At 36.9% G+C, this 19,311-nt stretch overlaps 3 protein-coding genes across 3 annotated transcripts; all 3 read left to right on the forward strand.

The window, feature by feature from the left end:
* The first annotated feature begins 2,195 nt into the window (after nt 1-2,195).
* RAB7A (RAB GTPase homolog 7A) lies at nt 2,196-6,064 on the forward strand. The gene is made up of 7 exons (XM_021945443.2): nt 2,196-2,502; nt 2,626-2,652; nt 2,787-2,886; nt 2,989-3,135; nt 5,310-5,390; nt 5,482-5,627; nt 5,788-6,064. Exons 1-7 carry the CDS (start codon nt 2,444-2,446, stop codon nt 5,849-5,851), a joined length of 624 nt encoding a protein of 207 aa, XP_021801135.2. The 5' UTR covers nt 2,196-2,443; the 3' UTR covers nt 5,852-6,064.
* Nucleotides 6,065-8,264: 2,200 nt separating this feature from the next.
* On the forward strand, nt 8,265-11,750 carry CPISCA (chloroplast-localized ISCA-like protein). The gene is made up of 3 exons (XM_088255780.1): nt 8,265-8,478; nt 9,283-9,501; nt 11,448-11,750. Exons 1-3 carry the CDS (start codon nt 8,319-8,321, stop codon nt 11,588-11,590), a joined length of 522 nt encoding a protein of 173 aa, XP_088111906.1. The 5' UTR covers nt 8,265-8,318; the 3' UTR covers nt 11,591-11,750.
* Nucleotides 11,751-13,161: 1,411 nt separating this feature from the next.
* MGP1 (MALE GAMETOPHYTE DEFECTIVE 1) lies at nt 13,162-18,389 on the forward strand. Its single transcript, XM_021978319.2, has 7 exons — nt 13,162-13,323; nt 13,627-13,720; nt 14,083-14,227; nt 15,129-15,239; nt 16,999-17,145; nt 17,620-17,742; nt 18,062-18,389. The coding sequence occupies exons 1-7, from the start codon at nt 13,285-13,287 to the stop codon at nt 18,123-18,125; spliced, it is 723 nt and encodes a 240-aa protein (XP_021834011.2). The 5' UTR covers nt 13,162-13,284; the 3' UTR covers nt 18,126-18,389.
* The last annotated feature ends 922 nt before the right edge of the window (nt 18,390-19,311 follow it).

The following is a 19,311-nucleotide window of genomic DNA, read 5'->3' on the forward strand; positions in this document are numbered from 1 at the left end:
TTTTTCCCTTCGTCTTAGATCGAAGTTCAAAAGGTAAACTAAGACACCCAAAAAGCTGAAAAATTACAGAAAATGCTAGTGCACTTTGTTTTCTATAGATGGGATTTCCAAAAAGTTCAATATGAGTTTACTTGTGATTGAAAGCTAAGAAAACATAACGTACTATTGATTAGACTTAAAAATGAAAATAGGACCATTACATTCTCAAATTTCAAAACATACCTAAACTAAATTTTCTAAAAGTACTAGGGGTGGGCATAATTTCAAGTCAACCCAACCGACCTATCCAACCCAATCATAGTAAGTTGGTTTGGGTTAGCTTAAAAATAAGTGGGTATTGAGTTTCCGCTATGTACGGTATAGGTTACGCGTTGGAACTAAAACTTAAAAGTAGGTTTAATTTTTAGTTAAGCTAATCGAACAACCCAATAAATCATAAACCGCTATATATTGGGTTGGGTTACGAGTTGGGACTAAAACCAACCCAACCCAACCCATGTCCACCCTTAATTCATGCTTTAGTTTGAAATGTCAAGTCCTTAAATTGGGGCGTAATACATGGTGTCAGGGCCCTATACACTAAAAATTTCTTCAAAAGGTGTATTTCTAACACATAGGTATACATATTACTCTAATTCATGATTTCCCAACATGTACTAACACATAAGAAATAAATAAATAAGAAGACTACTATGTGAGTTCCACGTTAAAATTCATAATCTAATACCTTTAAATCAAGAATTGGATCAACTAGTTGATCCAATTCTAATTCCTTAATTTTCTATTCTTAAATTCCTCAATGACTTTTTCCATTCCTAATAAGTGCAGGGAAAATAATACTTCCCATATAATTTTCTGAGGTGAATAATGTGTATTATATTTATAGTGACATGCATTCTTTTTGGTCAAGGAGCTATATTCATTAATAGTGGGAAACATTACAAATTGAGAAAACTCAATTCAAAAAGGCAGCCCAACACCAACAAATAAAGGCCCAAAGATACAAAACCAAGTAAATAACATAAGCCCATAAACTATTAAACAAAGAAACCCTAGATCTAGAACACATGAGCAGCCGCACAGAGCATTCCAACAGCACCACCAGAGCAGATCCACCACCACCAAGGAGAAGTAACCGATACCAGGGGGGTATCAAAGAGGCCGACGGAAGATGGGGGTGAGCAGGCCACCCGCGCGGAAGCGCTCCCATAATCCAAGAGTCAAGTGCAGTATGCACTTTAATCGCAGCCACGGACCACCACACACCACCGAGGAAGAACAACGGGAGCGGCGGACGCGGAACCGAGGAGCAAACGGTGAAGGTGGAGAACTGCTGACCAGACGAAGCCGCTAGCCATGGATGGACGGCATCACAACAGAGAGGGGAGGAGGAGAGGGTAGATGTAAGAAGTGGAGGGTGAAAAGTGAAGGTGGCTAGGGAAGAGAGGAGAGGGAGAGATGGGAGATTTAGGGTCGCACAGAGTGGGCTTAACTTAGGGAAAAACAGAAAAAAACTAAAGGAAACCGAAGTGGAGGCAAGAAGCCCCAGATCTGAGACAAAGCTCAGGGAAAAAACACCCATTTCGGGTGGGGAGAGGCTAAGGACTCTCAAAATGAAGGAGGAGGAAGAGAGCTCTCAGAGAGCTCTCTGTGTCGATGTTTTTTTTAGTGACATGCATTCTATAAAAATAAAACTGTATTACAATGACACTTTTTCTTTTTGGAGGATGTATTAATTGAGAAAAAGCCCAAGTGCGAAATCAAGCATGCCAAGCTAAAAGCCCAAATTAGCAACAATGCATATTCCATTTCCATTAGATCGATTACAATATAGTTCAAAATGGGAAGTAGAATCCAAAGTCCAAATTGATGGTGGGCAGGGCAGAATGCAAATTTGAAGAATTTAATATATATAAAAATTTAATTAAAAATGCTGCAACGGCCAGTCAATTTTGCAAATTGAAACCCTGTCCAACCTGCCAATTAAAATCAAGCAGAGAATATTGAGGCAAGCACGACTGGCACGTAAGCAAATAGTCAACTAAACCACTTTAATTTTTTATATTTAAAACAAAAAATAAATAAAATAAAATAAAAAAGGAGCTCAGCTGGCGGGTAACGTTGGTTTTGGTTGGCAGAGTTCACGTGGCTCTCACTTTGTATAATTCAAACACATCACAAGCAAAAAAGAAAAAGGGAAAAAAAGAATCCCAAGAAAAAAGTTGAGCACGTAGAAAGAAGGAGAATCAGGAACCACTTGGAAAAAGTTGGCCTGCCCTTTTCTTCATCAACCGTCATCTCTCTTTTCCCAAACTTTCCCAACACTGTTGGATTGGATATTCAAAGGAAGCAGAGAGCTAAAATTTGGAGCTTAAAAAAAAAAACCCTTTTCTTTCTTTGTCTTCTTTGTATATTACAGAGAGCTACAGTGGTCCAATCTTCAATGGATATTTCTATGAAAAGAAGAACTCTGCTTAAGGTCATTGTCCTTGGAGATAGTGGGTATGTCTTACTTTTTTTTCTTTTTTTAATTTTATTTTGATGTAATGGGTTTTGTTTCCTGCGTTTTCTTTAATATATGAGTTTTTTTTTTGTTTTTGTTTTTGGTTTTTTGTGGTATTTCAGGGTGGGAAAGACGTCTTTGATGAATCAGTATCCTTTGCACTCACAAACTACTCTGTTCCACATTGATTTATGCAAACTCATGCATGACATTTGAATTTGCTGCAATTGGATTGGAAATCCATTGTTATACATGTTCTGTGGATCCTTAATTTGTTGTTCAGATATGTGTACAAGAAGTTCCATCGACAGTATAAAGCTACGATCGGTGCCGATTTCGTCACGAAGGAACTTCAGATTGATGACAAGTTGGTGACTTTGCAAGTGAGTGATTTAATCAGAGCAATTAGTATTTAGTAGCATCCATTCATATTAACAAAAGGCTTTATGCGGAGTTTTCTTTGTTGCTGCATCTGTCTTGGACAGGTTTGGGACACAGCAGGGCAAGAAAGATTTCATAGTCTTGGAGCTTCGTTTTATAGGGGAGCTGATTGCTGTGTTCTTGTGTATGATGTGAATGTGAGCAAATCATTTGAAACACTTCAGAACTGGCATGAAGAGTTTCTCAAACAGGTTTGGTTGAATTGCTTTGTTGCTTGCTTCTTTATGCTCCAATTTTTCTGTTCATGGTAACAAACAAGACAGCAAATGATTTATAAGGTCATTGGAAATTAAAAAAAGTTTAGAGCCTATTTGGTATTCAATTTGAATCCAACTTTTTAAACTCAAAAACAGAATTTGAGTCCAAAATAAAAAAACATGTTTGGTAGCTCTATTTTTAAAAACTCAAACTCAAGAACAACTAAAAAACACCCCAATTATTAAAAACAAAAAATATCTGTTTTTTCAGTTTTTTTCTAACAACCCACAAGTTCTCAAATTTTTAAGATTTGAAAACAGTTTTGAAGTTGCATACCAAACAAGTTTTTGAATATTAAAAATAGATTTAAGAACTCCTTGTTTTTAAGAAAAATCAAACTTTTTGAGTTCCCTATTTGAATAGGATACCAAACGCCCCCTTAGTATTCAACTTAAATCCAACTTTTTAAACTCAAAAACAGAATTTGAGTCCAAAACAAAGAAAACCTGTTTGGTAGCTTTACTTTTAAAAACTCAAACTCAAGAACAACTCAAAAATACCCCAATTATTAAAGAGATATTTTGTCATATACCCATTCTTAGCACTAAAACAATAAATAAACCCTTACACCATTTAATTTCTATAAACAAACCAAAAAAAACCCCAAAAATGATAGTTGGCCCTATTGAATTTAATTTTGATTATTAAATTACTTTGATGCCCTATTGAGTGTTTTGAGCTTTTTTTATGAGGTTTTGGGTTTGGGTTTATTTTAAGAAATCAATGACAGTTTTGTAATTTAAAAGAAGTTAAAATCCTTTTTGTTATGTTGTAAATGGACTTTGGGTTTGTTTCTAAAGTCCATTTCATATAGGTTTTTTTTATTTATAATTTGGGCTCTTATATTTGGTATAATAGTGAATTTCCCATTATTAAAAACAAACAAAAAATCTATTTTTTGAGTTTTTTCTAACAACCTACCGTGCCTCTCACCTCTCTCTTCCTCTCTGCCTTTCTCTCTCCTCCCTCTCTCCACGCTTTCTCTATCTCTCCTCCCTATTCTGTATGTCTCTATCTCCTCCTTCTCTCCACGCCTCTTTCTCTCCTCCCGTTCTCGTCTTTCTCTCTCTCATCTCTTCCTCTCTGCCTAAGATTTCCAAACTTACATTTTCAGCAAAATCAACATTGCAATGATAGTCGGTTTGGGTTTAAGATTTTCTTTATACCTGAGTCGACGACCAAAAGTGACTGAAGGTGGCCGGATTTTAAGGTTTTCCGACGAGAAAACCCTTGATTTCTCCGACGTCAGTTTGGGTTTTCTAGCAAGGTATAGGGTCGGATCTTTAGGGGAAACGATAGAAGAGAGGTTGGGGGAAACTTTTTCATGAAGGGACCTCGGCCAAAGGTGGCGAGAGATGGTCGAACTGAACTGAGAAAGTCCGGCATCAATTGGATAATTTTTGGATTGTTTTTCCAACTGAAAATTTGAGCTATCCTTTGGCTAATCGGGTCGAATCTTTTATGGGTTTTGTAGAGGAGGATGTGAGGAGTGTTTTTCGTGAAGGTTGTGGTAGCAACAGAGGTCGAACGACGTTGAAAATGGGCTGGAAGTGGTGGTGCCACTGCTCACACGTGAGAGAGAGAGAGAGAGAGAGAGAGAGAGTCGGGGATATAGAGAGCTAACTGAGGTTTTTAAAATTTCACTTTGCAAAAATTACGGTTGTGCCACTGCTCTTCTGTAGATCATAACTTCTTCGTTCGAGTCGGAATTGAGCTTGCCACATGTCTACGAACTCGCATCAATGAGCTCCATACAATGGTTTAACTCAATTTCCCAAATTCCATTTTGAACAAAAAGTGACCAAAATACCCTACCCTAAGGACAAAATTGTAATTTGAAAAGAAAATGTTTTCAAGAATTCAACCAAACAAGTTCTCAAATTTTTAAGATTTGAAAACAGTTTTCAAGTTGCATACCAAACAAGTTTTTGAATCTTAAAAATAGATTTGAGAACTCCTTATTTTAAAGAAAAATCAAAGTTTTTTAGTTCCCTATTTGAATAGGATACCAAACACCCCCTTAGCTTTTTATTTCTAGTAGATTAACACAGATGGTCTACAATTGATTTTGATTATGATTATTGGCATTTTCATGAATGGTTACCAGGCTGATCTGACTGACCCCGAGGCATTTCCCTTCGTATTACTTGGAAACAAAATCGATGTAGATGGTGGAAACAGCCGTGCGGTATGAATAGAATGCATAGTGAATTAATTTTTTTTTTCTTTATAGGCTTTGTTCTTGTAATACAATTTAAATTAGCACCCTAATTGTGCAGGTTTCTGAGAAGAAGGCTAGAGAGTGGTGTGCTTCAAAGGGAAACATACCCTACTTTGAGACCTCTGCGAAAGAGGATTATAATGTCGATGAAGCGTTTCTATGCATTGCGAAAACAGGAATGATCAATGAACATGAACAAGAGATGTAAGTATACTTTACAGAATCACCAACATTGTGATAATGCATTGAGTTCATGATGCTGTTTTTTCCCCCAACATCTTTTATTGATTTCCCTTTCATGTTTGTCTAGCAAGTAAAGTAGAACCATATTTATATGCTGATTTACCAGTTTGCAATGTTGCAGTTACTTCCAAGGTATTTCAGAAACTGTTTCAGAAGCAGAGCAAAGAAGAAGCTGTGCATGCTAAGGATGGGATATGTATATCCCTACTAATTTAAATATGAATATGTAAATTCTTTCATATATATTTTTTTTCGTTCTTTTGAAGGTGGAAGAAAGTGTGTTATATTTTACCATTTTCATGTGTTGTACCATTCATCATATACCATTGTAAGTTGTTTACCTTTTAGCTCTTGAAAGCAAGTGATTAACATTTTCAGATACCATCATATACCATCATATACCTTATGTTAATGTAGAATGGCATAAACTATTGATTCTTCAAAATGCAGAAAAATGCACCATGATTTTTTTTAGGGTTATCGTTTTATTAGTCCCTGAACTTAGACCTGATTTGCATTTGAGTCCCTTAATTTCTAAAATCATTCCCGTGGTTCTTTAACTTCACTTTCATTAGGACAAATGGTCCTGTCGTCAATTTTGTTAACTTTTTCTGTTAAATACAGGGACAAAATGGTATTTTTATATTAAAACTAAAAAAATGAATAAAAAATCATATCTTTAAAATAACAATAAAAGAAAATCAAATTAAAAATAAAAAATAAAAAATAAAGTTTGGGGGGAGTAGAAATCGGGATAGAGGGGGGGAGAGAGAGAGTTTAATTTTATTTTTTTAGTTTTTTTAATTTTTAATTTATATTTTAATCAATTTAATACAAAAATACCATTTTGCCCATGCATTTAACAGAAAAGTTAACAAAATTGACGACAGTGTCCTAATGAAACTGAAGTTGAAGGACCACGAGAACGATTTTGGAAATTAAGGAACTCAAATACAAATCGGGTCTAAGTTCAAGGATTAATAAAACGATTAACCCATTTTTTTAATACAACAATGTTGGCCTCGCAAATCTCACGGCCTGATGTTCCGGGCCGAAGGGATATGCGTCAACACAAGTCGTCCTTCTTTTGGTGCCGTGTGGTGGTGCGCGGGCGTGCCAGCATAGTTTACCGTGCGTTTGAGGGTGAGTTGATTGTGTGAGTGAATGGGGGCTGCGCCTGTTTTGAGTCTGATTTCTAATCAGAGCGATTGTGGCCGAGAGAGGAACTGATCTCGGCCATCAGGTTCACGGCCTGAGCTACAAGGCTGTTAATGATGATGCTGATGGTGGTTTTTAGGCGGTGCTCCGGCGCGTCACTGGGTGGCAACGGTCGTATGATATATGAGATGAACGGAAGAGTAACAAAGGTGGTGCTCCGGCGCCTTGAAAATCAAGGGTCGTATGATATATTGATGAATGGATTTTCCTACAAACTGCCACTACTCCTAAGAAAGCAAGTAAGAGTATTGAAAATGCATTACAAGAAGATAAATGACAAGAAGTAAATGACAGGAAAATATAATCTGCTCTGTGGGAGGCTTGTGTTTGGTGTTGAACCCTTCAAATGTAGTTGGAGCCTGTTATTTATAGGGAAGGTCTTAAGGAGACAATGAAGCTGAAAATCTGCATGGTGAGGTTGATCAGAGCTAGTGGGTAGTCGAATCGACATTTGGGAACGTGAAGCATGGTGGTGTGACCCCCATAAACCCCGGCCACCGCCATGATGGTAGGCTCTGTGTCTCGGGCCTTGGAGGGGCATTTAATGCCCTGGTCTAATGGTTGGTGGCTTAGCCTTACAAAATCATGGGATTTTCGCACCTAATCCCTGATTTTACTCGCCATATCTGACTTCAATCACATCCCCTCTTTCTTGGCTCATTAAATGCTCATACATGGATCATGGGCTTTCTGCTGTGATCAAAGGCATTACTTCATTAAATGAAACGTGGGACCATGACGCCACGTGGTGACGCCGCTTAACTTTTCCTATTTTGGCTGTGTATCGGAGGAGCTTGTCCTCGGCTAGTATTACCGAGGCTGTGTTGACCTTGTCGTGCCAACTTACTTTTGTTTCCAAAAGAGGACGAACAATGACTCGTAACTTTCGGCCGAGGGTAGGTGCTAGGGCCGAGAGGAAGTTCTTTCGGCTAGTCTCTTTCGGACAAGATTTATTTATGCACAAACAAACAGATAGTTTAAAAGGCTATGCACGTTATCAAGGTCTAATGAGAATTCAAATATAAAACCACTAATCTGCAATCCAGTGCTCTTTTTCATTGTGCTAGACCTCATCGGCAAAAATGCACCATTTTTAGGAGACAAAACTCATCAACAAACGAAGAGGGAGAGAGTATTGTTGTTGGCCACAGAAAACCGTTAAAAATAATACAGTATATGCAACTTCTAAAATAATTAGAAAAAAAAAAAAATTAATAACAAAGAAAAAAAAAGGGAGATTCTACCTTGACCGTCCGATCTCTCTACACAACACGCATGTAACACTTAACGCAGACCATCAGAGATTTGGACGGCGAGGATCTTTCTGATGAAAATGTCCCCACCTAAATGGCCTTACCTGAATCACACAAATACAAAATTTCTCATTTAATCATTTCTACGAAGAAAAAGGAAAACCAGAGAAGGTTCTCTGCGATGGCGTTCTCTGCAATTACTACGCACTGCCCCTCTCTTCTTCGTCTGCCGACGAACCTCCCTGTAACCTCTTCACCTCCTAATTCAATTTCGTTTCGATTTTCAAAGAATAATCTCAGCCGTAGAAAACCCCTTTTAATTCGATCAACTTCAACTTCGGGTATTTTATTTTCTTCTTGTTCCTCAATTTTGTTTTTATATTTTAATGAACTAATTTAAAATATTTACTTTGCCTGTTAGAACATATGTAATAGCTTACATTTTTAGCTGTTAATTGGTCTTTGCTTGTTTTTCTCCATTAATTATTATTATTCAATTAATAATTGGGATATTAAGACTCCTTTAATTATTATTTTTTAATGTTTAATTTGGTACATTTTGGGGTTTGATTTGATATGGTTTGCTTGAATTTGAATTCTGTATGTGGAAAATGTATGTGTAGGCTAGAAATGGTTATTATTTTTTGCCTGTTCAATTAAATTGAATATGTTGTACAGTACAAATAATAGCTGCTTCAATTTTGGATGTAAAATATAGTTTGCTTGTGATATCCGAATTCATGGTTCTGTGGGCTTGCTGCTGAATTTGATGGTAATATATGCAAGTTACGTGATTGTTTTTGTTTTGAAGAAAGTTATGTGACTTTCACAGGCAAGACATAGAATTATTGAAAAGAAAAAAGTTTGGTATTTGGGTAAATGCGGCGACTAGACATCATGAGGTTGGGCCAGGTTCATTTCAACAGATTTTTCAACCATAAACTTGTCATGAGATTTGTTGAGAAATGCATTCCACATAGTGACATCATGAGGTTGGGCCAGGTTCATTTCAACAGATTTTTTAACCATAAACTTGTCATGAGATTTGTTGAGAAATGCATTCCACATAGTAATTAAATGTTTCATGAATTTCTTATTGTTTATGAGACTGACTGTGCTGATGCTAAGATGCTTCTATGTTTCAGCTGCACCGAAAACTGAGGGGCTTGCACCTGCAATTTCACTTACGGATAACGCATTGAAGCACTTCAATAAGATGAGATCTGAACGTGGTGAAGACTTATGCTTGAGAATTGGTGTCAAACAGGGTGGGTGCTCTGGCATGTCTTATACAATGGACTTTGAGAGTAGGGCCAACGCAAGGCCAGATGATTCCGTCATTGAATATAATGGTTTTGTTATGGGTAAGCCTTTAATTTTTCATTCTCTTAGTCATGTGACGATGTGCTCCTTGTGACAAATAACTGATATGCTACTTGTCATAGTTATTGTAATGACTGCACCAGTTCCCACTTTCATTGATTTCCATTTGAGTGAAGGTGCATGTTAAAGCATTTTCATGTATATGTTAAACTGCGCTAGAGTCAGTCTTTCTTTCTTTCATAGAAAAGTAAATGTTTGACGATTGTCTTTAGAACCTTTTGAGAACAAATTATCCCTGGTCTTAACTGTTTCTATACACTTGATACAGTAGTGTTTTCATGAGCAATTATTCAAGCACATGGACAAGGAGTCCACCACAAACAACAAAAGAAAATATAGTGTGAATCCTACCTAACAAAAATAACCTGCTGAAAAGATTTAACACCCTCATATGATCCTATCTAGAAGAATATTGGACTGAGAAACACCCCTGAAGTCAGTTGAAACAGATGCCCATACAGAGGACCAAAATGTAACCGTGTCCCATAATTCCTCAGCTTCAACAGGTCTGTCTTCAGAAATTCTTCTCTTCCTTTCCACCTAAGTAACCCAGATGACAGCCAGCACACTGCAAGCCCAAAGGACTTTTGCCTGCTGGCTACTTCCATAATCCTTCGCATAACAATGGGACAGTTCTATGGACCCATCTCTCCTTAGCTTTTTGAAATAATATCCACCACAAATTTAAGGCAACTGAACAGTGAAGAAATATGTGCCACTTTCCCCCTTCTCCTGCGCATGATGCATCTCTAATGAGATGCATACACTGCTGCTGGTAATTTCCTTAGAAGCACATCAGATTTTATCAATTTAGCATGAGCAGCTATCCATTCCAACACCTTGACCTTTGGTGGAGTCTTTGCTTCCCACATCAACCCCACTGGATCAAAAGCAGTGAAGTCCTTGTAAAATAGAAACTTAAAGTAAGACTTACAAGAAAAAGTAATTGGCTTTCTAACTTCCAACCCCCTAGAACCAGGCCTTACGGCACCCCTTGGATAAGAGTAGCACAGAAGAGAGTTCTACCAGCTCATTGGGAAAGAAGAGCTTTCAGCCATCTTTGCATGATGTACTCCGTAGAAACTTGATAGACGAAACAGTCTTGGAGATAGAAATTGTAGTGTGTTCCCACCCGCCCATTTGTCTTCCCAAAATCTCATCCTCTCCCCATTTCCCACTACTAACTGACAGCACACTGAAAAATCTTCATAGGTGTCTTTCCAAAAGCTTCTATTGGATCATCATATCTTATGTCTCTCTTCCCATCCCATCCATTATCTTGCGCACCATATTTTCCTTTTATAACAGTAAAATGAGAGCTCTGCCCTATTAACCCATGGAACCCCTTCCAATCCCTTTACTGCTGTGCTACAATATTATCAGCTTCGGTGCTATTTAATAAAAGGATATTTATTCAAAAACCCATTATAGCATGACATATTATACAAAAGCCCATATAGAGCCTATTTGGAGAGAAAAACCCAAAACTAGCAACTTTTCATTTTCTAATTGGTTCTTAGTGTGTTAAAATTTTATAAGAACCAATTAGAAAGTGACAAGTGGCTAGTTTTGGGGTTTTCTATAAGGGTTTTTGTATAATATGTCATGTTGGAATGAGCCTTCAGACTTTAAATTAAATAAGATCTAGTTACTATGTGATTGTATAGAAGAAATTTTTTGTAGTATATTCTTGGTCTTATGACTTCGAAGGGTCCTGTGATGTTGCTTGTGCAGTTCAAGATAGTCTGAAGATACCAGAGTTAATGTTCTCTTCTTGACCATTTCATTGATGTACATATCCAAGTGATAGAATGTACTAATACCATTTTGTCACGCTATATGACACTTGCTTTGTTTGGATCTTTCCCAATAACTTTGTATTATACTTGGCAAGGATAAGTAACTCGTGTTTCCCTTTGTGTTGCAGTTTGTGATCCGAAGAGCCTCCTCTTCTTGTATGGCATGCAATTGGACTACAGTGACGCTCTTATCGGTGGAGGCTTTTCTTTCAAGAACCCGAATGCCACACAAACATGTGGTTGCGGTAAATCTTTTGCCGCGGAGATGTAGGATTGTGTATATGGAACATGTAAATACAATGAATATGATACAATTAAGAAAACTTTGCATTATGTTAGTCATCCATTTCATGTTTCAGATGTGTTCTTAAAGGACCAGTATTAACATATATTGCATTGCTGCATATCTGCCACCAGAATTTCTAATTTTACTTCGTCCCAATAACCCTGTTCCAGCCTTGCTTTTGTTGCTGCTGTTATTGTTATTTGTATTTATTGTTTTGTATGTTTCTTCGATTCGTTTTGGTCATGATCCTTCAATCGTACCTCCTTTGCTCATGTCATGATCGCCAGTTCCAACAACAACTGCACCTGATCACTAGCCAAAAAAGAAAAAAAAGTTCAGACAAGCTCTGAATCTTTCTTGTTTGTAATGGGGTGAATAGGGGCCGGGTATGCCATTTCTATCCAAATTCCTGTCAACTTTTTTAATCCCTCCATTCATATATGTAATATTCAAATATGGGATTTCTTATCCACGTCTTCATTAGGAAACTTCTGACCGCCCCATTACGAAAATATCAATATAAAAATAATTTTTGAACAAAAGAAATAAAAGTTAAAAACTATTGGACTAGGAAACAAGCACCCTTTTTACTATGTTATATATATATATATATATATATATTATTCAAGTCAAAATCTAATATGATATTGTGGAATATAAAATTTGGTGGGAGTCGTGGGGAACATCTAAGAGCCACTTAACAATGCATTGATGTGAAAAATAAATAATATATATTTAAAACAAGGCAAGTTTTGATTTTGGAATTACAGTACTATCCATTTTATGCCCTGAATACTATACATGAGAACTTTTCCGAACCCATTTTCATTTCCGATTTCTGTCTTTCATACTCAATCCATTAGGAGCAAATGCTCACGAAAATCCTAATTCACTTGGAAAATTGCCATCCCGTGGTTGGGACAAATGGAGGGGAGGGGATGTCAACCATGATGATATTTGACTGGGGCAAACAGTTTTTCAAGTGTGTAATTCACAATCAATTATCAACATTGATTGAAGCTTGAGAATAATGAGAGATTGTAGAATTGAGTTGATACTCTTATTCTTGTAAGGGGATACAAATGAACGAGGACAAAGATATATCTGCCCATGACGATATTGAAGTAATTTTTATGCTAGTACCAAATTCACTTTATAGAAGATGCATATCAATATCATTTATGTTGCGGTCATCAAATAATTTAAGTTTGTTGTTATTAGGGGTGCTTTCATCAATTTTATACACACATGACATATGCACGACGACGTAGTTTTTCTCTCTTCAACTGTGATTTTGTCCCACTGGTTTTTTTTTTTTTTTTTTTCTTTCTAGCAATGGTTTAACAAAACAATATAAACGAGCCCAACACCATACTAAAAATTAAAAAAATTAACAAATTGAAAACAGAGGAACTCAGTGGCATTTTGGTAAATGTAAACAACTATGTCTTCAGGTATTTTTTGGTCGAAAACGTCTTCAGGTTAATTCACAGTGGCTGAGTCAAAAAAAGAGACAATAAAAACGACATCGTAGAGGATCCAACGGTCCGCATATAAGGCAGACGAACTCATCGTCTCTCTCACTGTCTATCAGAAGTCAGGTAGAGGCCTCAAAGCAATCAAATCCAAACCCTAAAACCGAAACCCGAAGAAGAAGAAGAGGAAGACTGAGCTCCGATATGGCCTTCTCTTCCCGCCTCTTATCCAAATCCAGACAGGTCAGTCAATCGATCCCATTTCTCATTCATCTTCTTTTGTTCTTAGTTTCTGACAAAATGTTTGAGAAAAATTAGGCATTTCAGATTACGATTTATTTTTTGATTTTCTGAACGTTCACGGCGATTAAATTGCATAATTTGGGCTATTTTAATCTGATTTGGGTGATTAGAAATTGTTTTTCACTTGGTTTTATTTATTTTTGATCCGAGTAATGATGAATGTGTAAAAAGCTTTTGGGCTTGGGATAAATGAAGGCTTGGAATTGATGAACGTTTGTATTAATTTTGCTTACAATGTTTCAGTTGTGTGGCAATGGAGTCATTCTTCAACAGGAGCGTGTTATTTCAGTCCGTTACTTTGCTAAGGAAGCAAATCGCCCTGTGCTAAAGGGTGATGGTGAGTCGAAAATCTTGGCCCTATTTAAGTTTACGCTATTGATTGTGATTTGCGAGCTTGCCAAAAATATCAACTTTGAGAAATATGGATTGCTTTGTGATTTTCACAGTTTAGAGTGATCTGAACCTGGGAATGTTATACAATCCTGGGTTCCAAAGTTGGTCTCTTGCATTTGTGTGTGTCTTTTAGATAGGATGTATTTATTGTGACTGGCTATCCATTGTTGACCTTATTTACATTTTTGCCCTCCTTAATGTTGAGTAAGAAATAAAATTCTAGTTGAATGTGTTTTTTTTTTTCATTTATTAATACATATCTGTGATAAAACCGCACTGAATATTTCTTATGTTTGAGGGGTAAAGAGATGCTGAAGAACATCTTCTTGGATGTTAAAAAGAAGTTTGAGACAGCCCTTGGAATACTTCGCAAAGAGAAGATCACCATAGACCCAGAGGATCCAGCCGCTGTTTCTCAGTATGCCAACGTCATGAAAACTATAAGACAGAAGTCAGTTCCTTTAACCCTTTACCATAGTCTATTCCTTCTAATAATATGATTGCTTTGTTGTTTTGTGCATTTGTGCAGATGTGCCTATTTGTTTGCATATGTAGTAAACTTTTAAATTATTTGTGACAAACACATAAACACAAGAGATGACATTGTTATGTTTCTAGAGTGTACATTATCTTGATTAATTATTATTATTATTATTTTTGTATAGTTTATACATGATATAATGCTTCAGTACAGAGGAAAGGAGGAGTGGTAGGTAGTGCAATTAAGGAAATTAGTAGGGAGGGGATGAGAAGGGAGTAGGGATATTGACAACCAATATTCTCGATCAACAATCTGGGAAGGAACTTGAACTATAGTATATTGTTCTTTGAAAAGAAGAACAAATCGATCAGGGAGAAAACTTACACTGTCAAACAAAAAGAAAAAGAGGGCTTTTTAGATTTTCGTGGTTTGCCACATGTTCAGCCTTGCAAAGAGAAATTATATTTTGCACCTATTAAATTGAAGCTTTTTTTTCCGAGGGTTAACTTGCATTAGTTTATTTCTGTCGTGAAACTTGGTTATTGGTGGGAGCACTACTCACCACCCTATGTGAGATTGGCACTTGACTGTCTGTGGACTAGCTACAATCATTGAATAACATAGTTTTGCCATTTGTAAATTAACTTCAAAAAATGGTAATATTACAGTAGATCTCCTTTTATCTTGTTAGTCCTTTTATGCCTTTTCTTAACTTCTACTGTTACAATGACTTCAGAAAAATGGATAACATTAATGTCACAGTAGAGTAGGGAGCTTATGCATTCTCCTGTTTTTGCTCCATTAGATGCCACCTGCATTTCAGTGTTTTAATTTTATTGAAGTGGCCAGTAATGCATTTTGTGTCCTGCAGGGCAGATCTGTTCTCAGAATCTCAACGCATCCAACACACGATCCAAAGCCGAACACAAGATATCCCAGATGCTAGAACATACCTGTTGACTTTGAAAGAAATTAGGATCAAGTATGTGCTATTCTGCTCTCAAATTGCTTGATGTCTTGTATAATGTGATTAACGTGGCTTTTTAAATTTCTGCCCGTACTCCAAATTCTTTCTGCTATAACTCATGGGGTCCTTATTTTATTTTGTAATTTCTACCAAGCTTACTGTGGTTATCATCTATTATCTAAAAGCAGAAACAATTTCTTTGGTCCTTTGACCAATAATGTTTGCTGGGATAAGTTTTCCAGTGTGATTATATTTAGAGGATGTATGTTGATCAGAATTTATATTTGGAAATTAATTTCTAGAAGGTAAAAGTGGAAAGGTTAGCTGGTTCTTTGAGGGCTGGAGGTTGGCTATTGGGCTCTAAAGTATTTGGACTTACCATTGGTGGGAATACGAGGTCTGCTAGCTTTATGAACAGGATGGTAGAGAAGGTTAAGAGGAGATTTTGGAGGGAGTTGGTGAGCCGGGGGGTGGCCATTCTATCTATAGGAGGCTGGTTAACAAGAATCCAAGCTGTTCTAAGCAGCTTCCTAGTGGGTTGCTAGGAAGGTGGAGAATATGATGAAGGATGTTTTGTGGGCTGGACTTGGGGAAGTAAAGAGAGAGGACTTAATTAGATGGGAGGTAGTGTCCTTAACAAAGGAGAAGGTGGTTTGGGTGTGTGTTGGGTTTTTTGTTGAAAAACAGGTCACGTTTGGTAAATGGTTGTGGCATTTCTCTGTAGAAAAGGAAGCTTTGTGGCATATGGTTATAGGAAGCATGCTTGGGATGCAAAACTATTGGCTAGGGGATCTAGTACCCTTTGAAGGATATTTGTTAAGGATATGAAGATCTTTTAAATCACTGCATGCTGGTTGTAAGAAATGGCGAGAAGGTGAGATTTTGGGTAGATGTTTGGGCAGGGGAACTACCTTTCAGCAGAGCTTCTCCTCTTTTATAATTTGTCATTATTTCATTTATGGTTATTGTAGGGAGGGCAGTTAGCTCTAATTTTCCTTTGAGCTGGGACTTTGGTTTTAGGAGGAACTTAAATGATTAGGAGGCATGGGAGATGGTTGAGTTGTCAGCAGCTTTGGAAAATTTCAAAAAAATTATTTTATTTTTGTAACAGTAGAGAAGATTCTAGAAGGTTGTTGCTGGAATCTCGAAGCTTGTGTGGCAGTGCAGGTTATAATGGCTAGGTGAATACATTTGATAGGATTCAAAGGTGAAGTCTACCACAATCTTGTCTGTCACCTCATTGATGTGTTCTGTGCAGAGCTGAAAGTCTATTCCGTTATTTCTTCATCATTCTGCATAGCTTCAACACAAATACTTCAATTTGTGTTGAAGCTATGCAAACAGGGAAATATAGCTGGGTGATCCAAGCAGGATGTAAGTCATGGTTAAGGGAGAGTCAGAAGTCTTTCGGGTAGGGAAGAAAGTTAAAGTGTTGGAGGGATGTGGTATACTGGCAATTCTTTTGAGTACTTTGGTGGGGAAGAAGCAAAAGAGTTAAAATCTGGTTCCGTATGCTGGTAGTGTTTTGGTAAAATTATATGTAAGACAGATTCTTGTTTGTAGGTGTATACCTTGTCCACTTTGTACCTTGTTTGAGGAATTAATACATTTTGTTTCATATAAAAGAACAAAATCTGTTTGGAAACTTCTAATATTAAATTGTCATTTAGGGTTTTTCTATCCACGCATATGTCTGCCTTGCAGACATTCGTACTTTAACATTTTTGTACATACAACTACATTGGTCAATTAACTTATTTCTTACCCTTTGTAGGAGAGGTATCACTGATGAACTTGGTGCAGAGGCTATGATGATGGATGCATTGGAGAAAGTTGAAAACGAACTGAAGAAACCTCTTTTGAGGAATGATAAGAAAGGGATGGCTCTTCTCCAGGCAGAATTTGAGAAAATAAACAAGAAGTAGGTGACAATTGGTTTGAACATTTTTTATTTTATAAGGTTTTGAATGTAGAGAAGGTGTTGTTAATCCCGATTAACCTTCATTCTACTTGCATACACGTTCAGCTTTTTTATGTAGTTTATTCTGAACTCTCCTATGAAACAAATTGTATATGCTAGATGAAAATTCTTTTTTTTTCTTTATATTCTATATTGAAATGTATTGCCCGGTCCTGAAGATTATATGGATTTGGGGCTGTAAAATGCATTGCCAAATGATATCCAGTTGTGGCTGCACCTAATCCCAGACCCCATAGTCTAATAATAACTTTGCCAGTACTAGTGTGGTATAATAGGTTAAAACACTTGCTATGGTTTTTCCTATTTGGCACTGATTGGTTTGCGGTTGTTTTATTTTTAACGCTTGTGTATTGTTTGCTTGCATAGCTGATGTGAGATACAGGATTCCTACCAAGTCTAACCTCTTCTTTTCAGGCTTGGAATTCGGAAGGAGGATCTACCAAAGTATGAAGAACAGCTAGAACTCAAGAAAGCGAAAGCACAGCTGGAGGAACTTAAGAAGGATGCTCTTGAGGCGATGGAAACTCAAAAGAAACGGTAATTTATGTCTTTGCGTAGTACCTCCTCTTTTATCAACATGTTTGTTTCTCTGTTTCACTAAACCATTGAGCTTCATTTGGGATTCAAGTTGGTTTTTCTGTTGAGAACAGTTGGTGTCTGGTAAAATTTGCTTCCATTCTAGCATTAGCATGGCGATATATTTCAGTCTTTATTACTATTCACTCTAGTTCAAGGTATTTTGCTTAAAATGGAACATAGGTTAGATGCCACAGGGGTAGAGGACTTGCTTTGGCTTTTGATAAATTGGCATTGGTTTACAGGACTGACACGTACTTTCCATTTCAATGTTTCTCAGGGAGGAATTCAAAGATGAGGAAATGGTTGATGTGAAGTCTTTGGACATCCGAAACTTCATCTAATGATCCGGGATTTACCTTCACTGGCTTGTTTTGAAATCAACCAAATGTTGGTAGAATCTGGAAGCTGATGACTTTCTAGGGTATGGGAATAGCCCTCCTGTTTTAATAAGGCCCTATTGGTTTGGAGTGCAATTGTGCCAATCGATCAAGATTATGCGCTCTTTTATATTTTTTGGATTTACTTATACATTGCCAGGTGAGAACTGGGTGCCTGTTATCACTGAGAGTTACTTTCACTACATAAAAAGTGATTGAATTTATAAACCTCCTCTTGTTATATTTTATGCAACTGTGCTGCCAGTGTACCTCAACTTGTAGTCCAAGTTATATTCAAGCTAAAATATGAAACTGCATGAAATTTTTTTTTGGTAAATGAATTTAAACACTAATTCATAAAAGCAAATATGTAATCACTAAAACATGCGACATTTTTTCCATTGTTTCATTGATTGAATTTAATCCTATGGAGTTTGTACCAAAAAAAATTAATAAAATAAAATTTAATCCTGGATAAGGCAAATTTTACTCCGAATCTATCAAGTCCTCCTGGTAATAGTCCAAGTCCACATAGCATTATGATTATAAAGGCTCTAGAGTTGCTCCCAGATAAGAGGCCACATGATCCCCATGCTCATGCTAACTTCCAAAGTCTTTAAGTTATCCTACGATATACTTAAGGATGACAAGGCCAGGAAAATGTTTGATGATTTACTGCGAGTTAAGAGAGAGCAGCAGCATCGCCATTGCCACCATTAGGAACGTGATGCCAAGCGACAGGACATGGTCTCTGACCAAGAGAATGAGCACCTGCCAAAGATAGAGATGAAGAGGAGAGAATCGCTAGGAAGCTTAAATGAGAGATTGCGAGAATACGTGCCATGCACGTGAAGAGACGGTGGTCGGCAAGTACTGCTTCTGTTCGGAAAACAAAAACTGGCAGGGAAGTTTGGGAAGGAGAGTGGGTGGTGCTAAAATTGATCGACTTTATAATTTGGTTGGGCCTGGCTTTCAAAATTTCGAGGACGCTGTTTAGAATAAACTTCAAAATAAAATATTGCAATCATCTAAAGAAAAGTAGCCTTAATAAATTTTTAATTGTGCTGTTGCTCTTGTAATTTTGTAGTAAGATGATGTCTTTATTAAACGGTTTTAGACTTGTGTGAATTGCAGTGAGAATTATAAACAA

Source organism: Prunus avium, chromosome 6 (genome assembly GCF_965620075.1).
Source record: "Prunus avium chromosome 6, drPruAviu1.hap1.1, whole genome shotgun sequence".
NCBI lineage: Eukaryota > Viridiplantae > Streptophyta > Magnoliopsida > Rosales > Rosaceae > Prunus > Prunus avium.

Coding starts and splice junctions, on each gene's coding strand:
- RAB7A (XM_021945443.2), top strand. CDS start 2,444: ATGGATATTTCTATGAAAAGAAGAACTCTGCTTAAGGTCATTGTCCTT. Junction 2,503..2,625: donor ATTGTCCTTGGAGATAGTGG/GTATGTCTTACT, acceptor GTGGTATTTCAG/GGTGGGAAAGACGTCTTTGA. Junction 3,136..5,309: donor ATGAAGAGTTTCTCAAACAG/GTTTGGTTGAAT, acceptor AATGGTTACCAG/GCTGATCTGACTGACCCCGA.
- CPISCA (XM_088255780.1), top strand. CDS start 8,319: ATGGCGTTCTCTGCAATTACTACGCACTGCCCCTCTCTTCTTCGTCTG. Junction 8,479..9,282: donor TCGATCAACTTCAACTTCGG/GTATTTTATTTT, acceptor TCTATGTTTCAG/CTGCACCGAAAACTGAGGGG. Junction 9,502..11,447: donor ATATAATGGTTTTGTTATGG/GTAAGCCTTTAA, acceptor TTTGTGTTGCAG/TTTGTGATCCGAAGAGCCTC.
- MGP1 (XM_021978319.2), top strand. CDS start 13,285: ATGGCCTTCTCTTCCCGCCTCTTATCCAAATCCAGACAG. Junction 13,324..13,626: donor TCTTATCCAAATCCAGACAG/GTCAGTCAATCG, acceptor ACAATGTTTCAG/TTGTGTGGCAATGGAGTCAT. Junction 15,240..16,998: donor TTGAAAGAAATTAGGATCAA/GTATGTGCTATT, acceptor TACCCTTTGTAG/GAGAGGTATCACTGATGAAC.